Source organism: Triturus cristatus, chromosome 12 (assembly GCF_964204655.1).
Source record: "Triturus cristatus chromosome 12, aTriCri1.1, whole genome shotgun sequence".
Taxonomy (NCBI): domain Eukaryota; kingdom Metazoa; phylum Chordata; class Amphibia; order Caudata; family Salamandridae; genus Triturus; species Triturus cristatus.
Genome location: NC_140595.1, coordinates 770,507,430 through 770,530,807, shown reverse-complemented (window position 1 = coordinate 770,530,807; position 23,378 = coordinate 770,507,430). Strand labels below are relative to the sequence as shown.

The following is a 23,378-nucleotide window of genomic DNA, read 5'->3' as shown; positions in this document are numbered from 1 at the left end:
GACCCCAAATGTTCATTGGGCGTCCGAATACTATTTCGTACGGCGTAAGGCCGGTTCGAGAGTGTGGCACTGACCTAATTGACAATAACGCCAGTGGCAGGGCGTCTGGCCAAGTCAAAGACGTTGAAGCTTGGATTTTGGCTATCTTAAGCTTCAGTGTACCATTATACTTCTCGACTAGTCCGGCAGACTGGGGGTGAAACACGGCATGAAACTTCTGAGTGATGCCTAGGCCCTTCAAGACATACTTTATAACATCCGCTACAAAGTGAGGGCCATTATCACTCCACAGAAGTCTACAGACGCCGTATCGAGGGAAAAACTCTTTTAGCAGTAGCTTCGCCGTGGTCATTGCAGTATTGTCTTTCGTAGGGTACGCCTCAACCCATTTGCTGAAAGCGCAAACCACTACTAGAACATACTTCAAATTGTTACAGCGCTCAAGCTGGATGTAATCCATCTGCAGAACCTCAAAGGGTGCAGTAGGTGTCGCAAACCCTCCTGCTGGAGTTCGAGTACCCTTTCCTGGGTTATACTTCAGACAGATCATACAGGTCTGCACCACCCTCTTTGCCGTGCTAGCAATCTCTGGATGCTCCCAGACTTGGGTAAGCAATTTCACAATTGCGGAAGCTCCAACATGTGCTAGCCCATGTGCCATCTGAACCATAGGTTGTACAAAGGCCGTGGGTAACTTCCATCTATCCATCTGTTTATTTCTCCAACAACCCTCATCATCCAACTCTCCCTCGCTAGCCCATTTCTCCCGCTCTTTATCAGAAGCGGTCCTTTGCATTTCTCGCACTTCCTCCTTCGCATCACGCCATCTCTCCACCTGTGATTTTACTACATACATGGCAGTAGCGCCGGGCTGCATCGCAGTCTCCCGTGCTACTCGATCCGCTAACGCATTCCCTTCTCCAACTTTATCAACCACTTTCCTATGGGCGCTACACTTAACGATAGCAATTTTCTTTGGGTATGTCAATGCAGTTAAAAGATTATGAACTAACTCTCCATGCATTATCTGTACTCCATGTGACGTTAAAAAACCTCTCTCCTTCCAGAGTAGGCCGAAGTCATGTGCTACTCCGAAGGCATAGCGGCTATCTGTATAAACATTCACACATAATCCTGTACTGAGCTCACATGCTCGTGTTAATGCTATCAGTTCCGCTGCTTGAGCTGATTTCTGTGGTATGCGTGCTGTCTCCACTATCGTGTGTAATGTGGTAATTGCATACGCTGCTGAAGTCGTACCATCTGGTAGCTTCAGGCATGATCCGTCTACCCACAACTCTCCATCTACATCTGAAAAGGGCGTATCCTGGAGATCAATACGACCCTTTGTTTGTTCCTCAGTCACAAGAATACAATCATGCGCTTTCTGCGCCTCAGGCTGGGTCTCGGGGTATGGCAACAATGTGGCCGGGTTTAACGTTACGCACCTTTTCAACGTAATATGAGGAGCCAAAAGCGTCAACTCATATCCCGTTAAGCGGGCACTGGTCAAATGCTGCGTCTTTGTTTGATTGAGCAGGGCATCCACAGCATGGGGAACTAACACCAACAATTTATGGGACAACACAATTCCTTCACTTTGGCGTATTGACACAGCTGTCGCCGCTACCGAGCGAAAACACCCTGGTAATGCTCGGGCGACAGGATCAAGCACAGCCGAAAAGTATGCACAAGGGCGCTGCTTGTCGCCGTGCATCTGCACTAAAACTGATAATGCACATCCATCTTTCTCATGCACATACAACGAAAAGGGTTTTGCATAATCAGGGGTCCCTAACACTGGTGCTGAACAAAGGGCCTGTCGCAGTTGCTGAAAAGCAGCATCACACTCATCTGACCAAGGGATTGGGATAGGCGTGTCTTTTGTCAAAAGAGCTAGTAATGGCTTAGCTATGTGTGAAAACCCCAATATCCACTGTCTACAAAAAGAAACAAGGCCCAAAAATGCACGCACATCCTTCTGCGTGGATGGTCTCGGTGTGTCCAAAATTACTTGGATACGATCTGGTGTGAGTGCACGCCCCTCCTTAGACAAAAGGTGACCTAAATAAGTCACCTTTGGTCTACAGAATTGCAATTTCTTCCTAGATACTTTATGATTGTGGGATGCTAAAAAGGAAAGTAGGGATAACGTGCTCGTCTCACACAACTCCAGGGTGTCAGCCGCCAACAAGATGTCATCGACATATTGAATGAGGGCGACCCCCTCGAGTAAAACAAAGGAATCCAACTGTCGTTTCAAAGCCTGACTGTAAATACTAGGGCTTTCTGTGTAGCCTTGGGGAATTCTACAAAAACGATAAGATCTATTATTTAATGTGAACCCAAAAAGAAATCGGCTATCAGGATGAATGGGAATGGAAAAGAAGGCATTCTTCAAATCAATCACTGAAAACATGGTCGCCGTAGGCGGGACCAAGGTAAGCAACGTCGTGATATCGGAAACCACCGGGTACTGAGGTATCACGATCTTGTTCACCTCCCTCAAATCAATTATGAACCGATAGACCTTTGCATCCGTGTCCTTTTTCAGAATAGGGAGAATCGGACTGTTACAGATATTATAGGGAACTTCTTCCACTACCCCTACTGCGATCAAGTCTTGCACAATCTGTATGAGAGCCTCCTCGCCCTCCTGGGAAATACGATACTGCGGGAGGCGTGGTAACACCGCCCCCTCCTGGACACTAATGTGGACCGGAGGAATCACCATTTGTCCCACATCTGTGTCCGAAGTCGCCCATAAAGCTCGGGGGAGGGTAGCCAACAACGCATCCTCTGATATCATACACATCCGCCCAGACCGGGGGTAGTTGTCATTTAAGATCACCCTCACACCCTCAGGGGAGCAGCGGATTGTAGCCCTAAAGTACTTTAACATATCAAGGCCCATAATGTTATCCGGTGTGTACGGAGCAAGCAGAAACGGACAGGGCGCAGAAAAAGAATCAACCTTAAATGTAAGGGGCTGTGAAAGAGGGCTTCGGGAGAGTGTACCGTCAAACCCTACCGATGTAACCACTGAGCCGGATGGGGGAGCCCCCGGAACCAAGTACCTAGACAATGCACTACGTGTCGCTCCTGTATCTACTAGGAACTGATCAGTAGAACCTAAAACCTCAGCCGATACATAAGGACCCGTCTGATCGACCGGCACCTCAACTGATTCAGACCCCCATCCAACGCATTCCTATGCATGCTGCGAATCGTGATATCCCGATCGATCGATGTCCGACACATGATACTGGTGCTGGCGATCGAACACATTTGAGCTATCTCGGTGCTGCCCAGCAGTATCGAAACGGGCATTATCATTAGAATTCCCTCTAAAGTTCGAGGAACCCCCTCTACCTCTCGGGCCACCCGGAGTATGCCCCTGACGTGAAGCACGCAACACTGGGCAATCCCTGGCCCAATGGCCCAATTGCTTACAATACGCACACTGGTTCCTATTCAAATCAGATCGGCCCGAAGGGGGACCATAAGATCCGCCCCTTCCTCTATTATTACCCCGTCGGGGCGGGCCATATACTTGTGCTAACATCACCTTAGTCTTGAGGTCTTTCGATTTCTTCTCTTCCTGGCCCTTCGCCTCGTGCTCCTGACGCTCATAATACTGAGCGATAGTCAGAAGGGCCGTCGGCGTCGCGGAGGACCAGGAACTCTCGCTCGCTTTTAACCGGGCCGCAACTGCCGGTAGCAGATTAGCCACATATTTGTCCGCGAAAAGGTGGCGGCCCGTGTCGTCAGTAAGCGACTGGCCACTAAAATCATGAAACGTTTCCTCAAAGCGCGTGAAGAAATCTGCAACTGACTCGTCAACTTTCTGTTTACATGCAGCTAACATATTCCAGTCAATCTTTTTAGGGGGGATAATCGTCTTTAACTTAGTCACAATAGCAGCAGGGAGATCTAAAATATTCTGGGGTGGTTTCTGTGCGGGCTTCCGTTCCCTATCCTCATCCTCAAGGTCAGACCAAAGGGCCTTGAAGGCAACCGCATCATCTACCTTTCGGACAGAGCGCCACGTATCCGGCGGTAGGATAAGGCCAAAGAACAGGTCTATATCCGCTAAGGTCATAATGCAAGAATTCAAGGCCCCCTCGACTTCTTCATAGAAGGCCGCTGGATTCTTGCGGGGGTCAGGCAATGCATTCTTTAACGCCATAACATCGGCCCTATGCCATGGAGTATAAACCCAATTATATACGAAATATCCCCTTGCATCGGCGGAGTTAATATCCGAGCTAGTCCCTGCTCCCTTAGGAGGAACATACAAAGGCGCCGCCTCTCGCATTGGTTTAGCATGCACTATGTCATCCTTATCTGACTGGGAGGCGGATGGGTGGCCCCCTGCTGCAGACGAATCCGACTGCTTCTCCTCCTCCGTTTGTTGGCGTGCTTTCTCTCTAAGGGCCAGCACCTCGTCCCGCAAAGCGAACAGCCGCCGAGCCGCCTCAGGAGCCTTAGGGGGAGAAAAAACACCATTACGTAATGCTCCGGCATCCGAAGACACTTCGTCAGGCTCAAGGACACTAGAATATTTTCGGAAAGCAGCAATTACTTCATCCGCGAAATGAGACAGAAAATACACCCTCTCTCTATCTTGCCACGACCCCCAAGTATGGAACAACTCCTCCTTAGACATCTTGCCCTTAAGTGCACGGAGGGAAAGTTTCCGAAGCTCAGCCATATGCTCGGCCGATAACATGGACCGTGTGTCTACCTTACCCGAAGCCGGGCCAGAATCTTGCGGCCGCGGAGCGGATGCGCCAGCATAAGGGGGCGGAGAGCGATCTAGTAAATAAAAATCATCATCAGGATTATTAAGGACAGGATAAAGTGGCTGACGAACAACATATTGACCCGAGACCTGTAGCCTACGCTCTTTCTCTTGTCTGTCCGTTTGCTCTTTGTCCTCCCGACGCTTCGCTTCCTGCGCTCGCACATGATCATTCTTCCGTTGCTCTTTATCAAACAGCGCTTTCTCACGTTTCTCTCGCTCACGCACCTCCTTCACCCACAACCGCACACATTCAAACATATCCTGACGAGCACGTTGCTTACACATACACTGTTCCACATACTCAATCTTACGTATATCAAACGATCCATACAAAGGCCATCGCAACTCAGGATCCTTCTTCGTGTATTTCCTCCATAGTGTGCTGTACATTATGGAAGAAAGACCATGCTTCACATACATATCCCTATTAGGAGTCCCCTCTGGGGGAGCTGGAGCAGATTCCTCGAGGTCCAACCGGTTACCAAAACAGCAGCACCACTTACGGAGTGCGCTAAAAGCAGGCATGCTAGGAATAATGCAAAATATGCAATATTATAAGGAAAAATGGCACTTAATCGTTGCGCCGTTCAAAGTTTACACAGCTCCGGAGAAATCTCTCCACATTACCTGCCTATATGTGTTGCAACGCATATATTTTCACAAAGACAAATTCAAAATATGACTAGTCATCATCAATCAAACTCAAATAGCCAACCCAGGCTTCAAAAACTCGGAGCAAGTACTGTACAACGGTTCTTACCAATCAAGAGTCCAGGTTCCAACTGCCAAGCTCCACAATCGCCCAAACGGCTCTCACGGCAGGACCGACAGAAGAGGTCTCAGTCGATGACCGGCGCCACCCAGACGGTCAGCTCGGAAGGGAAGGAAGAAAAACCTCGGGATGCCAGGGCTAAGACGCCGCTGGCAGTGATCACGTCCCCGGCCAAACTCCTCACCTTCGTCGCGACCAGTCCTTCGAGCATCCGAGTCGCCGATGAGCCCCACGTGACGGGCGCCAATTGATGAATACAGGCCCCAGCTAGGCCCGCAGGACACAAGGGTCCGCTCTCCTGTAACGGAATCTATAAGGAAGTTGGCACGGAAACTGCAAAGTACAAACACAGCATTTATTAACCCTTAAGGGTGGTCCTACAATCCACACAACACTCTTCAGTATTGCATGGAGTAGCACAAAGAACATTCGTACACAGTCCCCTTTTATACACAACAGAGGGGCTCATAAGTGGGTGGATACAACATGAGGCCGAAGAACATTACCATTTATGGTCATTCTCAATACTGAATCAATACATGGGCGGAGCCAACACACTCCTTGAGCCCGCGAAAACACATGGTCAAGCAAGGCTAATTATAACAGATGTGGTCAAGTCTGGGCATGCGCCAGATGGACAGGAGAGAGCTATTTATAAACTGTTACTAGGCAGATTACAAGAGCAACTAACACAGAGGTCGGACTCTCCTCGTGGTGAACACATGGCAGCATGTCAATACAAAATGGAGTCCGGACTTCGGTCAACATAACGAAGAAAACATGATCTAAAGGGAAAGTATTAATGTCTTTAGTAAATGCTTAATCACATTCTGTTTCAATTTACAACATTCCCCTGACTGCCACACCATGCACGCGAAGACCTTGAGGGAGCGACTCTCCAAGCTTATGCCGCAACGCTTACGGTCCCGGTTGATGGGAAGGTCCCATGAGTGGTTGCGAAGCCCGAGATGTCATCACATTCGAAGTTGTCTAGCCATTCGGGTAATTCTTCAACTTCATCTTGTTCGTCCGCAGACGAGATGAGGGAGCATTGCCATTCGAAGCCTGGTGCCACTGTTGAGCCAGTATCTGGGTTGGCTCCACCTCCCCGAGATTCCAGAAGCCAGATCGACCTGTGCCCAATTGCGACAATTTTATGACACTGTAGGAAGCTGGCTATTTATGTAGTGTCAAAAAATCACATGGGGAACGGATCACTTGTCCTGTCTAACCAGGATTTTTGTATATTTCGTATAGTATACTAATAAAAACCCTCATTCACGTACAGAGGTATGGGTGGCGGTATATCTTGGTTCACCGCCTTACTCTTAGGACAAGCATCATCATAGGGTTAGTTTTCATGCTTCCTCCACCTGGAGGTTTACCCCTGGTTACAGTAGTAGTTATCAGTGATAGAGGGGTTATGTACAGTGACTTAAAAGTAGAAAAAAGTTGAGATAATTAAAAAGCTCGTATAGCAAGATTAGAAAGTTTAATAGGTCTGGATTCGAGATTGTTTACAAACAGTTCTGTGCGTAGGGAGGCTGATTATGAATCTCCCGCACTTAATATGTCCGTAAAAAGGTCGACATGTTTCAGCACTTGTGTTTGCCCGTTAGGGTCAGGTGGGCTTTCTTCAGGACCTAGAATGAATTTCTTTGGGAAAAAATAGAGTAGGAGACCGTGTGTGTCTCTGTGAGTTTTGCCCTTGTGTTGTCAGAGTTTTGTTGTAAACAGGTGTATTAACCTGATTCTGCTGAGGTCAGATAGTACCTGTGAAAAGGAGGAAACAAGGCAAACAAATATGGAAGGAGAGTATCAAGTGTATATTCTCCAATTAGTAATGCTGTCTATGTGCTGAGACAGTGCAAGAAACTATAAAATGACAATTCTTCAGAACAAGGCAAATTCCTTTCGCAGACCGCTAGTACAAGGAACTCTATCCTTTTGCTTTCTACTTTTGTATCTGGCTTACGTATAGTTGGAGTCTGATACAGTGTTGTATTCATGTGCCCTCATATACCCTCATGTGAGAGCAATGCGTTCTCGTATATACCTATAAGTTAGCATCTGTACGTTAAGGGGCACAACGGAAGTCGTCCGCCTGCCCGCCCGCCCCAAACACACCAGAACAACAACCGTCAAGAGCAACCCCGACTTCCGTTGTGCCCCGAGTGTGCGGAGATTTGCCCTGTTTCTCCGCCTATTTTCACGGAAGGGCAGGTCTCCGCACATTCCGTCGGCACTCCGTCGGCGGAACGGAGTTGTCCGCCCACCCTTACTTAACTTGATGGGCCTGAAAGGTCGGACTAGGAAGGTTTGGAGGCCGAAGCAGAGGGGGGGTTTGATGGACTGGCCCACTTCATGGCCCCAGAACCACGGCGGTGGTTGTGCAGCTTGCGCCGGCCTGTGGCTCTAGGCGGGACATAGTGGGGCACCCCTTCTGAGCAATGAAAGGGCCGAAAAGCAGACTGTGCAGGGCGAGTGGAGAGGCCCAAGGACTTGGCCTTAGCCCGTGAGTCCTTGAATCGCTCTAGAGTGTGGTCTGCTTTGTCGCCAAAAAGGCAATGGCCGTCAAGGGCATGTCCAGAAGAGCGCCCTGGACATCCCCAGAAAAGCCAGTCGATCTCATCCACCCATAGCGATGAAGGGCTACCGACGTGGAAATCGGCCTGCCTAGAGAGTCGACGGTATCCAGCCCACAGCGGATGGTAAACTTTGTTGTATCTCTCCCTGTGGCAACAGTCTGGGAGAGTATGGCTCGGGCCTTCTCTGGACACTGAGGCAGCACTTGCACAACCGTATCCCACACAGAGTGGGAATAACGGCCCAATAGACATGCAATGTTTACCGAACGCAGTCCCAAGCTGGCGGAAGAGAAAACCTTCTTCCCAAGATGATCTAGCTTCTTGGATTCCCTATCTGATGATGCGTTAGGGAATATGCTCTTGGAAGTAGAAGCTTGGACCACCAAGCTCTCAGGGGTGGGGTGTTGGGAGAGGAATGTGGGGTCGCCACTCGTATGAACTGTTGCCATTATTACAAGTAGTTTTATCCTTACAGTATTTATTCTTTTTTTTATTATTATAAACAAACTTAAATTTAGTTTCTCTATGAGCTGTCTTGTTGATTTTATTTTCCAATTACCCCCCCAACCAACCCACCCAACCCACCCCGTATCCTGGAGGAGGAATTACCCCCTTAAAGAGCTGCTACCAAAGCAGCTAAAGGAAAACAGGTCACCCCGAACAGCCCTCACACAAAACCCCCGCACCCGAAACCAGAGAAGGTTAGAAAACAGTACCTAATCAATTAAATGAGATAAATTTCAGCTTTTCCCACCCTTCTCAATTTGCCATTTACTGATAGCTTCTTTTGCCTCATTAAAAATTGAAAATAAATACGTTTGGCCACCCCTCAAGACTTTCAAATGTGCTGGTTCTTGTAAAAACACCTGTGGATTTAGAGATTTAATCGGTTCAATTAGCTGTCGCATTTGCCATCTCCTATCCATTGATGCTTTACACAGATCTGATCGTACAAAAAAATCTATTTCCAAATCATTGCAATTTGAAAATAGGATATACTCCGGCAATAAACATTTAACCTATTGAGCTGGAAGTACCTCTGCAAATGAAGAGTAGCAATATAAGCTCAAACTGTGTGCAAAATGCTGCAAAAAGCACAGCCTTAGTAGCAGAGCCTCTTCAAGGGGAGCAACTAAAGCTTTTGCCAATGAGAAGAAACTGCACTGAGCTCCAACTGCTAAAGAATCCACCATTTATCTGACATGTACTGCAGGTTGTGTGAAAGGAGACCTGTAGACTTCTGCTCAAATGAATCATATTTCCAAGATTTTAAATTGTTATCTTGATTTTAAATTTTAAGGTAGTAGCAGTGGACTAATCTACTGCACATCCCAGATGTGAGCATTAAAGTGATGAGTAAACTAGTAACAGAAGATATTCAAAATTACAGATACGCTTCATTTAGGGGAGAAAGACAACCCCACCTGAAGAGAGTGTGAATTTGGTCTTGAGCGCACCATAGAATAACCATAAATATATGCAAATCACAAAGTTAACAATCCTATTTTATTGCCAAGCGTAAAAGACAGAATCCATAGATCAATTGATAAACAAACAATGTTGTACTTTTTCCAATAACATAATCCATACAAAAATTGTTGGGTACAATCTGTAATAGTTACAACAAAAGCTGCATGTGATATTAGAGATTCGTGGCATGATGAGATTTTTCTTAATTTGTCAGAGGTTTCTGTGTTTCAGCCTTCTTTAGCAGCCTTTAAGGCATTATTGATGACAGTAAACATCGATTCACATTCTTTGATGTCTATGACACCCTCATCTCCTGTGGCCCAGACTATTTTGTTGACAAAGCAACTATGCTGTTGATAACACATTAGATGAATACTCAAGCATCAACTCCAGAGCCCTTGCTGAAGACTAGTATCTTTGAATTTCCTCCAAAATCTGACTTTTACCAAAGAATACTTCCCCAGGAATGTCTGTTCAGCCAAGATCATAGACACAGAGCAGGAGTCCCAGGATCTAAGTCCATTAAGTTGTTTACAAGCACTATTTGGTTTAGGATTAAGTGCCAACGATTACGCAGAAGCAGGTCAGAATCAAGGTCATGGTGACAATGGTATTCCTTGGGATGAAGACGGCCTTCACCCCTAATACTAATATTTTTTTTGTTAACCTTTTTATTAAGTTTTCAAGTTCAGACAGAGTATACAGAGACATCATCAATAACGATTATTCAACTATTAGTTACATTGTGTTGCCAGGGTGTAATGCGATTAGCTAGTCTGAGTGTTTGGATGTGTTGTCTCCAGCGTTTGTAACACATGCGTTCAAGCGTGCCTTGGAGCGATAGTGTAGTGATTGGTCTTTGAAGCTCGCTGGTGCATCTCTGCTGCTGGTTTGGATTGTCTTCAAGTGTTATGTTAAATGAACCAACAGACGATGTAACTTGGGAGATAGAACTAGGGATGGGAAATAGGGCTTGTGACTGCACATTGTTTTCCGCGACTTGATCGCCACCAGATTTTGCTTTCTTACTGTGGCTCTTGTGGGTGTTATGAAGGGGGGAAGGGGGAGGGAGCGGGCCACCCGTAGGTGGCCCCGTGGCGTGGTTTGAGGTGTTGTAGGGCATGACGCCGCGGGGGCGGCTGACGGGGATTTCGTAGGTGTCGTGTTTGCCTCTTTAAAGCTGTGGAGGAGCATTGCCAATTCCATGGATCAAGGGTGGTGACGTATTCCTCATGCCTCTTCTAACCTTATCCCCTCTTCTTCTTCCGCTCCCCATTTGATGACCGCCCCCTTCCATGCCTCTATCGGAGGACCTGTGGGTGAGCACCAATGTAATGTAATGCCTCGTTTAGCTAGGAATTAGGGCTAACACGGCAAATCTTGTTTCTATCTTTTTCTTTGTCTGACGTTTGAATATGCCTAGGGCACAAACCTCCCATGTGTCTAGGTCTGCCAAGCCGGTGGTTGTTTGTATTATGGTGTGTAGTTTTGTCCAGTATGTATGCAACGCGGGGCATGTCCAGAGCATATGCATGAATGTGGCGCTGGGCAGGTGGCATCTTAGACATTCGAATTGTGTTTCAGGATAAAAGCACTTGAGCCGCGCTGGTGTGAGATACGCCCGGTGTAGTATGTTAAGCTGGATGTTTTTGATTCACCCCTAATACCATGATCAGAAGGATATGGGTGGGGAAATGAGTACTCACATTTTGATTGATAGGATGCCCAGTATTACTAAGAAACACAGTATCTAAGTCCACCTATGCGGCACATCTCAGATCATCTGATTAACAATGTGCGCCATACCATGGACCATTATTATGCTAGATGCGTGGGTCCGATACAACCACTATTATCTGAGTAGCTGCAACCTTCACCAACTCCACCTCCACCTTCTGTGTTGCACCAACATCGCTAGGCTGAGGCAGACTCTACTGAAGAAGAGGAGGGTAAGGTGATTGGAGTGGAGGTGGGTCGGAGCAAGGAACGGGATTATTGCCTGACATTAGCTAGGGGTTATCCTATGCAATCTCATATTGTGTCTTCACCAGATGGCATTGCTCAATCCCTCTCCTTGGAAGAGAGGGCTTCTAAACAGTTTGTGTTTCAGTGGTTCACAACCATTGCAGACTGTAGGATTTTAAACAGACTACAAAGAAGCTAGTGAAATACTGCAGACAGTAGATCACATCTGGCAAGCATGCTTTAAAATAATGCAGTCACCACTGGCATCTGTTCCAGCATTGGTACTGCACCTTGCAAAACATATGGAGTCTCAGATCTGCATCAGTAGACACCCAAAAGCCATCTCATTTGTTGAGTAAACCAGCCCAAGGGAGGTTGATAATACATGCTTATGTAGTACTCACTCTCTGTATAGGGGGGACTGAAAGATAAACCACTTTTGGAAAAAATGTCTCCAGATTGGTAACCATTTTTCATCAAAGCGGCTAATTTACTGGCAGTCTTCATCAGATGCTATGAATATTGTCAGATGTAGCACCATTCTCAGATTTAATTCCAGAGAACAAGAAAGATACAAGAGCCATCCTGAAGAATGGAGAATGAACATGGGCAGCAATGATAGACAGCTCAGTGGACATAACGATAACAGGAATTAGACATTTAGTAGATGCATTTGTCCTCGGACAGCAGGTAAGTCTCAGGTGCGCTTCTTATTTCCCTGAAGGGCAAAACTGTCTACTGGACAAGCCCTTTGACAGCTATGCCTTATTTGGCTGCCAAGTTAACAAGGCTCTCCAGGGCATAAGGGTAAATCCAGCACAGCGATGTCTGTAGGAGTACTGTAGGCAAATGCCTTTTTTAGGTGCCGGGTGTAGGTTTCCAGGCCTATACTCCTTTAATTGTGCTTTTCAGCTCCAGCACTATCCACACCAAGAAAAGGAATACCACAGCGTGTCCCTTGGTTCTATATATTCATTACTATCCCTCCTTTCCACCCTTCATTGGAGGTTAGATGTGTACTTTGATTAAGTAAAAAAGGAAAATAAATTGTCCAGCATCTGGGAATTATTGTAAGGATGTGGAACAGGGGAAGATACTGCCATATGAATCTTATTATGACAGCTGAGAAACGTTTCCTTTTGGCTCAAGCCTTCTTCAGGACTTGAGGCAGCCCCTCTGCTTTCACAGATTGTGATTTGTCCAGCTTGTAAGATACTGCTCTTGAAATGTACCTGCACATTTTTATGACAGCTGGAGGAGATTGAACGAGAGATCATCAAGCAGGAGGAAACGGTGGATCCTGATTATTGGGAGAAGCTTCTCCGACACCACTATGAACAGCAACAGGAGGACCTTGCTCGAAACCTGGGGAAAGGAAAACGGGTACGGAAACAGGTCAACTACAACGATGCTGCACAAGAGGACCAAGGTCAGCAACCGTCGCCTCCCGGTGTAGTGCATTCTGTCTGTAGGACTGCTCTTTGTGAGCAAGCGGTCAGGGTGAAGTGGTGGTGGTGGTGGGGTGTTTGGGGGGGGGGGCTATACCTGCAACTGGCAAGCATATCTCAGATTGCATCTTGTTCTCCTGCACATTGTCATCTTTATTGGGCAGTTCAATGTTTATTCTGAAGATGTATAAACCAGATGGTTATTCTCAACATTATAACTGTGTGTGTTGCAAATTAAATCCCAAGTAAGGCTATATCAGGTCACATAGTGTGAATGTCAGAGCATAACACATCACTACATTTTGAAGATACAAGTTTAAACATGTTGAACAGCAGAAACTAAATGGAAGAAATGTATTTCCGTTCAGCAGAAAAAAATCAAAATCCATACTCATCCGAGTGAACCCTCACTCATCTTTCAGAACCTAGACAGAAGGTCCACAGAAAGCACTTCGGCGCATTGTCAGGGTCATGAAGTGCTGGTTACATGCAATCACAAAACATATGCTGCACCAGCTGCATACACTGACTGTTCACCTGACATCTAGAACTGGGTTATTCCAAGCCTGAGGAAGCGCCATTGAAAAAACGAAATATACATTCCTCAGTTAAAACAGACTGTTTCCGGACTGCAGGGAGTAAGAAGTGGTGCTTGGGAGTTCTAAACAACCCTGATAAAGACAATTCTAGGCACCACAGTGCTCTATAAGTGAGGGCTTTAAATTTCAGTTTTCACTATTTTTTACACATAAATACAGACGGACAACAATATGTTTTCCTGTCTTTATTTTTAACAAGATAAAATATGGAAAATAGGTCTTCTTTTGAGTAGCTCTCCACGGTGGGCATCAAGAATACCAAACTCATACCTGCGCAGTCTGGCTGCATGAGGAGTCCAGAAGGGTGGGATTTCTTAAAAAACTCCCAATGTGCATGTGGCTGGACTATAATGGTTATATTTTCCAATGAGTGCATTATTGTATATATATGGCAGCTTATATTTATAAACCATGACTGTCATCCAATTATAGGTGCACAATTATTGGTCAAATACATTCGGAAATACACTAGCTGCAACTTAATTTTTCCAATCGATAAATACTGGTAAGGATACTTGCCAATAAAATAAACTTAAAATAAATATTAATTAATTTAGACAGAAATGTAAAATAATAACATAGTAAAATAGTAAAATAATTATGAACAACTAGCAGCCCTAATTGTAATCAAGGAAGGCTGCCCTGAAGCTGATCCAATATTTCACAGGAAGCTACTGAAGATCAGAGATTACTGGTGAAATGTGTGGAAATATGTTTATCTATGTAAATTTCAGATAGATTTGAATGATGAAATCCACTCTGATAAATATAATATTTAATATAAGGTTTTTTGGGCTTACTTGTGTTCCTTTATTTTATTCTAAGGGATAGGTTGGAGACCAAGTATTCTCTCTTTTCAATTTAGCCACTCTTCCTCCTCTAGCGTTTTGTTTTGCTTCTTAGATTGCATTGTGTCTTCCCCTTCTAATTCCTGACACCAATGTTGCCTTTTCCTTTACGTGTAAAGAACTGCTCCTCCCAGGTCCATTTTGTATTTACAGTGTGGAAGGATGTGGCCGGGGCTCCCTGTAAGCAGACATTCCTTCTGTTAGGTCGACTCTGCCTGTTGCTTTATCTCACTGTCATTGTCTGCTTTAGATTGAGCTGACTAGGATGGTGTCTGCCCTGGATCCTGCTGTGGTTGCCTGCATATGTGGTAGACATTTTATACACAACAGCATTTCTTCATTTTGCTATGTTCTCCTTTACATTATTCATCAGTCATGATTCGTCCTTTTGGCTTTCTCCATTCTTTCAACATCAAAGATGCACACTGGCAGAATATGCTGCTTCAGAGGTCTAAGTATTGTAGAACAAGACAATTAAAGGGAAGAATATTTAGGAAATATAAGGAACAATTGGCTTGTGTGTAAGGTTGAGTGTGCGTTAGAAATCATCTTTTGGTAAATCAGGCTAATTTATAGAGCGTAAAGAGGAGCTGTCATGGTGAAGGGTGTTTGAACAAGCGCAGCTCATTGTCATGGTAGGTTGAGACTAATATGATCACATTCCCGCAGCTTCATAATGTTGTTGAGGGCTGTCAGAGAGAATGCAGACTGTGGATAAGACAAGTGGTTCTTGACATAAATAAACCAATATTCTTTTCTATTACCATGTGAAACAAAATGATCTCATCAGATGTACCATGTGTTTTGGGAGTAACAGGGTATCAGGTTCTGATGTCAGTATTTACTTGGAATCTCAAGATGCTTATGAAATTTGAAACAAAATGTTTGATGCTGGAAAGAAGCTGCATTTTATTCTGAAATAGCTTTCTCTTAAACACAGGTCTACTCAGAAGGGGCCTGATTTGCAATAGAGGTAAAAGAAGGACAGAAGGTCCCAGTGGGTGTTTTTGTGACTCCTCTGACTCACGATTCTGTTGTACAACTATTGTTTACAGTTTTTTGAAGATTTTGTTTAAATACTGCCTACCACTGTGGAGGATAAGTAGCATATCCCTAGGTGCAGAGATCCACCCCTTAGCAGAGTCAAAGGACATTAGTAAATGAATCAATCATGGTAATAAAAATAAAATTGAAATCTTTTGCAATTATTTTCTTAAACATCTTTCTGTTAACCATTAGTGCCTGGATTTTATAGGTTTTTAAAACAGTATGGTAAACTCACAATGGGTTGCTGTTAACCGGGTACAAGTACCAAGGGAACGGCCACTTGCTTTGGCATCACTTGTAGCTCGTTGTTAGGAATCCTGTGTAAAACAAAGAATAGACTGTGAATGTGTAGCAAGTCACCCACCTCCATTTCTTTACTGGAATTTGACAGCATGAGGCGCAAATTAAGTTAATGATATGCAAACAGTTGATTGCCCGTTCTTTCACTGGTTTAAGAAACACAATTAAGTGTATTTCCAATCTCCAGTTATAAGAAAGGAACCACCTGTGGAGCATGGCCATGGAACATTGGTAGGGCTGTGTGGGAAATATCAGTATTCCAAACTGTTGTCACCTATGTATCGAGAAGGTAAGAATTTATAGATAGGTATACGTTTACTATTCCAAGCCCACATCTATATTCCTTGAAAGTGTATGCATCATCAAGACATATACAAGTGGATTTAAGTATATTGAACCCATACTTACCTATCTTTACTTATCTCAATGATAATCTGGGTGTCGATATTTAGGCTATTACATTTTGGCAAATTAATATTTCCCACTTGATACCATATTTCCACCGTAATGTCCCAATAGTGGATTACCATTGGATGGGAGTCAAAAGAGCATTTCTGACCTTTAAAGCATTATGGAATACAAAGATTATTACAAAATGTGATACGATCTAGCCAAGGGGGTCTGAGTCATAGCGCGGTGAAGGGTGAGCATTTGCTCCACACCTTTTAGTTTCCGTAAGAATACTCTTGGTAGAAATTTCGCACTTGACGTTTAGGCAATATACTGAGTGGTATATAGTGTATGGGGATCTTGTACTGTTTCTATCAACGATAATCATAGACTGCTTCCCTTCCGGCTCTATAAATTTAGAAATGGAAAACTCCTTCCCTACTAAGCCTTAGTCTGAAAACATTACCTGTCTCTCAACATGCCTGGTGTTTCCCACTCTTTTGTTTCCAAAGTGCTAACATTAATAATTTGGGATAAGGTTTTTGAAGTAATAATGATTCAGAATTAGGCTGGATTGTTAAATCCTTGAGGGGTTACAATGTTCTAAAATCTAGTGAAGAGACTGGTTGCAGTGATATTCTTCTCCTATGTAACCTTATACTCTTTAATCGTTACTAGGCTTTGAAAACTTTAACACGCACTAGGGTCTAGATGTTACATCCTAACCCTAATCATAAATTGGTTTCAAAATTAATAGGCCTGTGAATTCTTCTAGATTAAACACTTTTATCTACTTCCATCCAGCAGCACGTAGCTAAGATTTTGGGGTAGAATTATAGTGAATTAGCATCAGCTTGCCCATTGCATTTGAAGTATTTTACTCTGCTCCTAAATAGCGACAGAAAGATGAAAATGCAAAGGGTTTGTAGGATGGAATGGGTACTCTATTTTCTTCTCAGGGGACTTGCCAGATATGAACACGTAGAACCTTTAATGGGATGTGGGTATCTGTTTGTAATGCACCGAATCATTATGTGTCCCCATTAAGCCTGTATCCCCGAGTAGAGAGCAGTGGTAATAATCCTGTTGAGGGTAGTATTCTTTGGGCACAGCAGACTCTGCAGGGGGGAGGGAGGGTGGGGTAGGGCGGGTGGGGGGGTGGGCACCAGTGTCTTATCATGTGACAGTTGTGCTCTGATTACAGAATGGCATAATGGTATTTCAGACAACCAATCGGAGTACTCTGTTGGGTCCGAAGAAGAGGATGAAGACTTTGATGACAGACCTGAAGGTATGTTGGTAGTGCTGTCTTAACTCCATTAGTTCTTTTAGTTTCTGATGTTTCTGTGTTTCTGTCCTCTCAGTGTATTCGACATAGACTGTTGTCCTTATCTACAAAAACGGACAAGTAAATGTGTTCCTCACACACAAATCTTAGTTTCCAAAAGGAGCATGTCTTGAGACCAGACAACTGATGAGGGGAGGTATTGTAAGATCTTCATTGAAAGTCATAACCAAAGGAATTATTATGCGCTGCCTGCTTGGACCCCGGAGCACTTTCTATATATATTTTGTTCATTTAAACTTCACCCAGGGTTTTAATGCCCATCTGTCTTTACGATAAGCCACATCCTGTGACACCTTGCCAGAGGCTCATGTTCTTTTTCTGATAGTGTACAATAAGTCTGAATATAATGTCCAAGCCTGCATTGCAGCTTTTAATGTGCAGGGTGGTCAAAATGTATGAAAAGAAGAAAAAGAAAATGCTGCCTCATAGACTTTCATTGTAAATTGCGAAAAGGGATCTTGTCTCTTCAAGAATCAAGGAGGTTCCTCTACACATAGTGCACACCATGCTAGTTACATCAGAGAGCCAGTTCTATTTTCCGGCTCATGTGAGTAGGACCTTAAGAGCAAATATGATGTTTCACATCTCTATTTAGACTAAAGGAATTAAGAAAAATCTTAGCTTTTACCGTTTCACACAATGTCTTTAAACCTATTCTGTCAAGTGTTTTGCTAATTCTCGACAGATTTGCTCCACAAAATGTGCCTTTTCTCTTTGAGAAGTGGCCATCATGTGACAGAAAGAAGAGGGTATAAGGCTGAGGGGTCACATGGAAGACATGAGAACATAGGAAGAACAGAAGAAAAAAGGAAGCCTGGAGAGATCATCTTCTCACGCCTCCTCCAAGAAACAGCCTATTCCTGAAAAAGTCTCCCAAAGAAGGGGAGATATAAAGAAAGAAAGTAATTGGTAGAACATTGATGACACCATTCCTAATATCATTTCAGCTCTATGTCAAAGGTGTTGATTTCGAATGCCTCTGCTCCTACTTGTTCATTGCCGCATGAAGGCTCAAAAACTCTCAAACAACATCATGAGCAACAAGAGAGATAGCCTTTGAGAAACACTTGCCGCTCAATGTCGAAACATAGACATCATTCAACATTAATGAAGATGCCGCTTTCATCTTCTAGCTAGCATCTTTTGCCGAGTATTTAAATAAACGCAAAACAGAGAAATTAACAAAAGATAAACGGTTTTACTCTATAGAGAGAACCTACCCATATCTTGGAGAGCATTTCTATAAATCCAATCAATATATAAATGAGAATACCTCTAAAAGTCAAAAAGTCAGGACTTTCTCCGATACGACTGACTCAGAAGGAGAAAACAACTCAAACTATTATGAGTCAGATGGCAGGTACAATCCCTCTAATCAAACTACACGCAAGCCTTTTTTAGGACAACGCGGGAACAACAGGGGACGCCAGAGAGTCAGATTTCAACCACAGTCCAGAGAGACATATCAGAATTATCATCACCAAGCAGACCCTCAACCATTTCTAGAGACTCGCAACAAACAATACTGGAGATAAAAGAAACCATCCCCATCTTCAACTTATCATCACACACGTTAGATCCTATAACCAATACGGTATTATCTAAGGGACTTTCCTTTGTTCCCCACGCTTCTGTCAACAAATTTGAACTCTATAAAGACATATTTTCATTCTTTCGAAAAGTGAGATTGAAGAAGTTCTTTGATGAAGAAAAAGGCCCCTCAGAATACTTAAATACCGTACAAGAATTATCACTACCCTCCACCTTTCTCCCATCTTTAGACCAAGTTGGCCCTGAGGTCGCAATTTTTGAACATGTGGTTTTAAAACGCCTAGATCAGGCTACTCGCTTCATCCCTAAACCACTATACAACTTGAATAAAGAAGAATTCCTTTCTCTAAAGGCATTAGCAAATAATAAAGATATTGTTGTAAAAAGTTGCGACAAAGGGGGAGGAATTGTGATCACTGACACTGACAATTACAAATCAAAGATGCAAGCCATGCTTAATGATCACAAATTTTACACAAAAATAACATCTAATCCTATGACCAAAGTAAGCCAAGAAATATTAACATACACAAGGGCCGCCCTAGAGGCTGGCCACATTAGCAAAAAAGAATTCGAATTTCTAAACTCCTCAAACAAAAAAACTCCTTGCATCTACGGGGTCCCGAAAACACATAAAAACATCCAAGACCCCCCATACAGACCTATTGTGTCCACTATTGGTTCGGTCACTGAACCAATATCAAAATTCCTAGATCACAAAATCAGACCATTTGTTTGCCAAACCCCTTCTTTTGTGCAAGACACACGTGATATTATCAATAAAGTAGAGGACCTCCATTTTAATCCAGCTACTGACATTCTAGTAACCTTGGATGTAGAATCCTTATATAGTAATATCCCCCAAAAAGAGGCTTTGGAATCGGTTCTCTGGTTTATTGATGAATACAACATCCCTTGCTCTAAGCCATTTTTCACAAAATGCTTACAGACAGTCCTTACAGAAAATGTATTTGAATTCGATCAACAACTATATCACCAAACCAAAGGAGTAAGTATGGGAGCTTCTGTTGCTCCCACAATAGCTAACATCTATATGGCCCTGTTCGAGAAGAAATATATTTACAATGAAGTGGCTCCATTTTTCGAGTCTGTTTCCCATTGGTCCAGATACATTGATGACATCTTTTTGATCTGGACCGATGGGGAAGCTACTCTTGGGGAATTTTTGTTGTGGATAAATCTAACAGACCCAAACCTCAAATTCACAGCCCACACTAGTACACAACAGGTTGAATTTTTGGACATTCTAATAAAACATAAATCTGGTAAATTGGAAGTTGAGTTATTTACCAAACCAACAGCAAAAAATACTCTTCTTCATTTTAACAGTTTCCATCCACGGTCCCAAAAAGATAGCATCCCATTTTCACAATTCCTCAGAGTACGCCGCAATTGTACCAACCTGGCGGATTATGACACCCAAGCAGAAAAAATGAAAGAAAAATTCCTACTCCGTGGTTACCCGCGGAGACTGATCAGAGAATCCTATAAACGAGCACGTTTTTTTGATAGAGACCATTTGCTCACAAATAACACAAGCAAAAAGAAAGATCAACTAGTCTGTATCACCAGACACTCCACTCTAAATGCCACCGTGAAGCAAATAATAAATGCCAACTGGCACATTCTAAATAGCCACCCTGAAACAGATAACAAGATTGCCAAACCTTTATTTGCACACCGAAGAAATAAAAATCTTAAGGACATGATCGTGCACTCTAGGTTTAAATCAGACACTCCTTTCATCCAAAAAACCATTGATGGCAAGAAACCAGTTAAAGGCACCGTGAGATGCTCCGCATGTAAATCATGCGCCCAGGTTTCAGAAGGTGAAACCTTAATGCATAATAACTACAAGATCCAAGCATCTCAACTATGGAATTGCAAGACACAGAATGTGATTTATCTCATTCTGTGCCCATGTAATCTGGGCTATGTCGGCGAAACATCTAGAGCAGCCCACATCCGCATAGCTGAACATCGCTCTGCCATCCGTAATGAAAAATTGTCTGCACCTCTGGTTAAACATTACTTGGATGCAGGACACAAACCAGAAGAAATCAAATGGAGAATTTTAGAAAAAATTCACATTCCGGAGAACAGTGGTGGCGAAAAGGTACGCAAGAAAAGGGAAGTTTTCTGGATTTTTGTCCTGAACACATTCCAATGCGGCCTTAACAACGAACTGCCATGGGAAAATGCCATTGGATAGGGTTATTTTCCATATCGTCTATTTACCTCTTCAGTCCCCCTAATTATACATTGAAGATCATCTCTATTTTTGTATAAAGTTAATGCCCCACTCGTTATACCTATATACCTATATATACTACATATACCACTTTCCATCAATAACATAAGTTAGTAATCATCCCTCCCTACCTATACTATAGAGTCTCTAACCAGAAATTAAAATGCTAAATTTAAAGTATCCACTGAATATACAACATCACTGTCGGATTTCAGAAACCATAAACTACGAAACATAAAGTTTCATCGTATCCATTCTTCCATTATATAGTCTCCAGATACATATTAAAATTACATACTTTATGTATCATCTAACTACATAAAATTCCGGCCGAAGTGTAGATAGAACACACTGTCAAACAAATAAAGATTTATGGTTTTCAAAGAAAAGTAGAGAAAACAAATTCACGTTTACTTTTATGCGTTATACACACTCCCTCCATATCCAAATCTTCATGTATCTATCTAACTACAAGATATCACTATTAATATACGCAGATAACGTATTTTCAGTAAATAAAGTTTTATTGAATAAAAGTAAATATTCACGCATTTACGTAAAAACTCACGTATTCCGTGACGTGTAACATGCAGATCGAGGTCTTTATGTATTTTTGCGTCCGTTTCGGACGCAACTATACTAGCACACCCGCCACGTACGTGACGTACTGCCCTATTGGTTAAAACCCTACCCTTAGTCCTTCCGACATCAATGGCCGAAACCTTTCGAAAGCAGCGAAGAAGACAGTGAGGCACGTCCCACCTCCTACGAGGATCTTTTATCTATAGGTAAGCATCTGCAGAACCTTTCCGCTGTTATTCATGCCGTTAGAAATAAATATAAATTAGAACTGAAGGTCCTGCATCCGTTGGTAAGCGTTGAGGAACCTATTAGTTTTCTGTCTGCATGCCAGGGACACCTATATATTAGAAACATCACCGCCAGGTAATAATATCAAAGCCTCTCCATACTTGTCACGAGTATCTTCTCACAACCAGTTTAAGGGAAACGGTTTCAAAAAAAGAAATAACACCGCCTTGTTTAAGTAGTTTTGTTTGCTGCCACCAGGGAGGTTTGACAATGTATAATTATATCACCAAAGACATATTTATAACATTAGATATATCGCTAGACTAAATTACTTTGGCTTTTCTTGCTAAATACTAAAAGTTTCATGTAATCTATCCGCCTATACTTCATTACTTAGACCTTCTGGAGCAAAGAAAGAAAATAAGAAAGAAGGAAAAAGGTCAAAAAGGAAGATATATACCTTAACATATCAAAGAAATCAATATAATATATCGCAACCTGTTTGCTACCCTCGTCTCCGCATTTAACCGGGTAGGCACTAATCCCCCTTTTTTTCTATTCTCTAACCGTTATATCACACATACAATGTTATCAATATGCCAAATTATAAAAACGTCTATAACTATATCTCCGTAGAAATCATCGATGTAATTGCTGCTTCATCAGTTGCTTGTTGAATACATCCTAGCTACCACAGAATCCGAGCTGTTAAAAGTATCAGTTAGAAGGTAACTTATCGATATTATCTCACTAAAAAACCTAGTTATTATCTCACCAGCGGCTAACTCGAATAACTCCGCTTCTTTTTACCTATTCCCTAGTGACTACTTTATCAGCAAACACTAGATCTCAACATTTCTCGACCTTCTCACTCTCATCGTTTTTTACGAGTAAGTTTCCTCTTTCGACCTTGTTGTTCATCTTGTGTCTATCACCCCTTCCACAAATGGTGATCATTACCTTCTCTTGGGAATTTCGGACAATCTGTCACTAAACAGGCCCATCTATCGTTATTCTTACTAGAACTCTATCATTATTATTATGTTCAATTCACTTTGTTCACCTTGGACATTCTGTTCAAAGCACTTTTCACCACTGTACCTAGTCACTATTATCATCTATCCCCTACTACGTGGCCCATCTTCCATACCTACTTTAGTATG

The 23,378-nt window shown here is 43.2% G+C and overlaps 1 protein-coding gene across 7 annotated transcripts in view; it reads left to right on the top strand.

Moving 5' to 3' along the window:
- CHD3 (chromodomain helicase DNA binding protein 3) overlaps positions 1–23,378 on the top strand; it is a 1,560,957-nt gene that overhangs the window by 1,083,130 nt on the left and 454,449 nt on the right. For 2 of the 7 annotated variants that reach the window (XM_085639021.1, XM_085639020.1), the window contains exons 25-27: positions 12,854–13,031; positions 15,438–15,470; positions 17,439–17,525. In XM_085639021.1, the coding sequence (XP_085495147.1) occupies positions 12,854–13,031; positions 15,438–15,470; positions 17,439–17,525 (298 nt within the window). The remainder of the gene's footprint in view (positions 1–12,853; positions 13,032–15,437; positions 15,471–17,438; positions 17,526–23,378) is intronic. The other 5 variants (XM_085639027.1, XM_085639025.1, XM_085639026.1 and 2 more) reach the window with 3 other exon arrangements.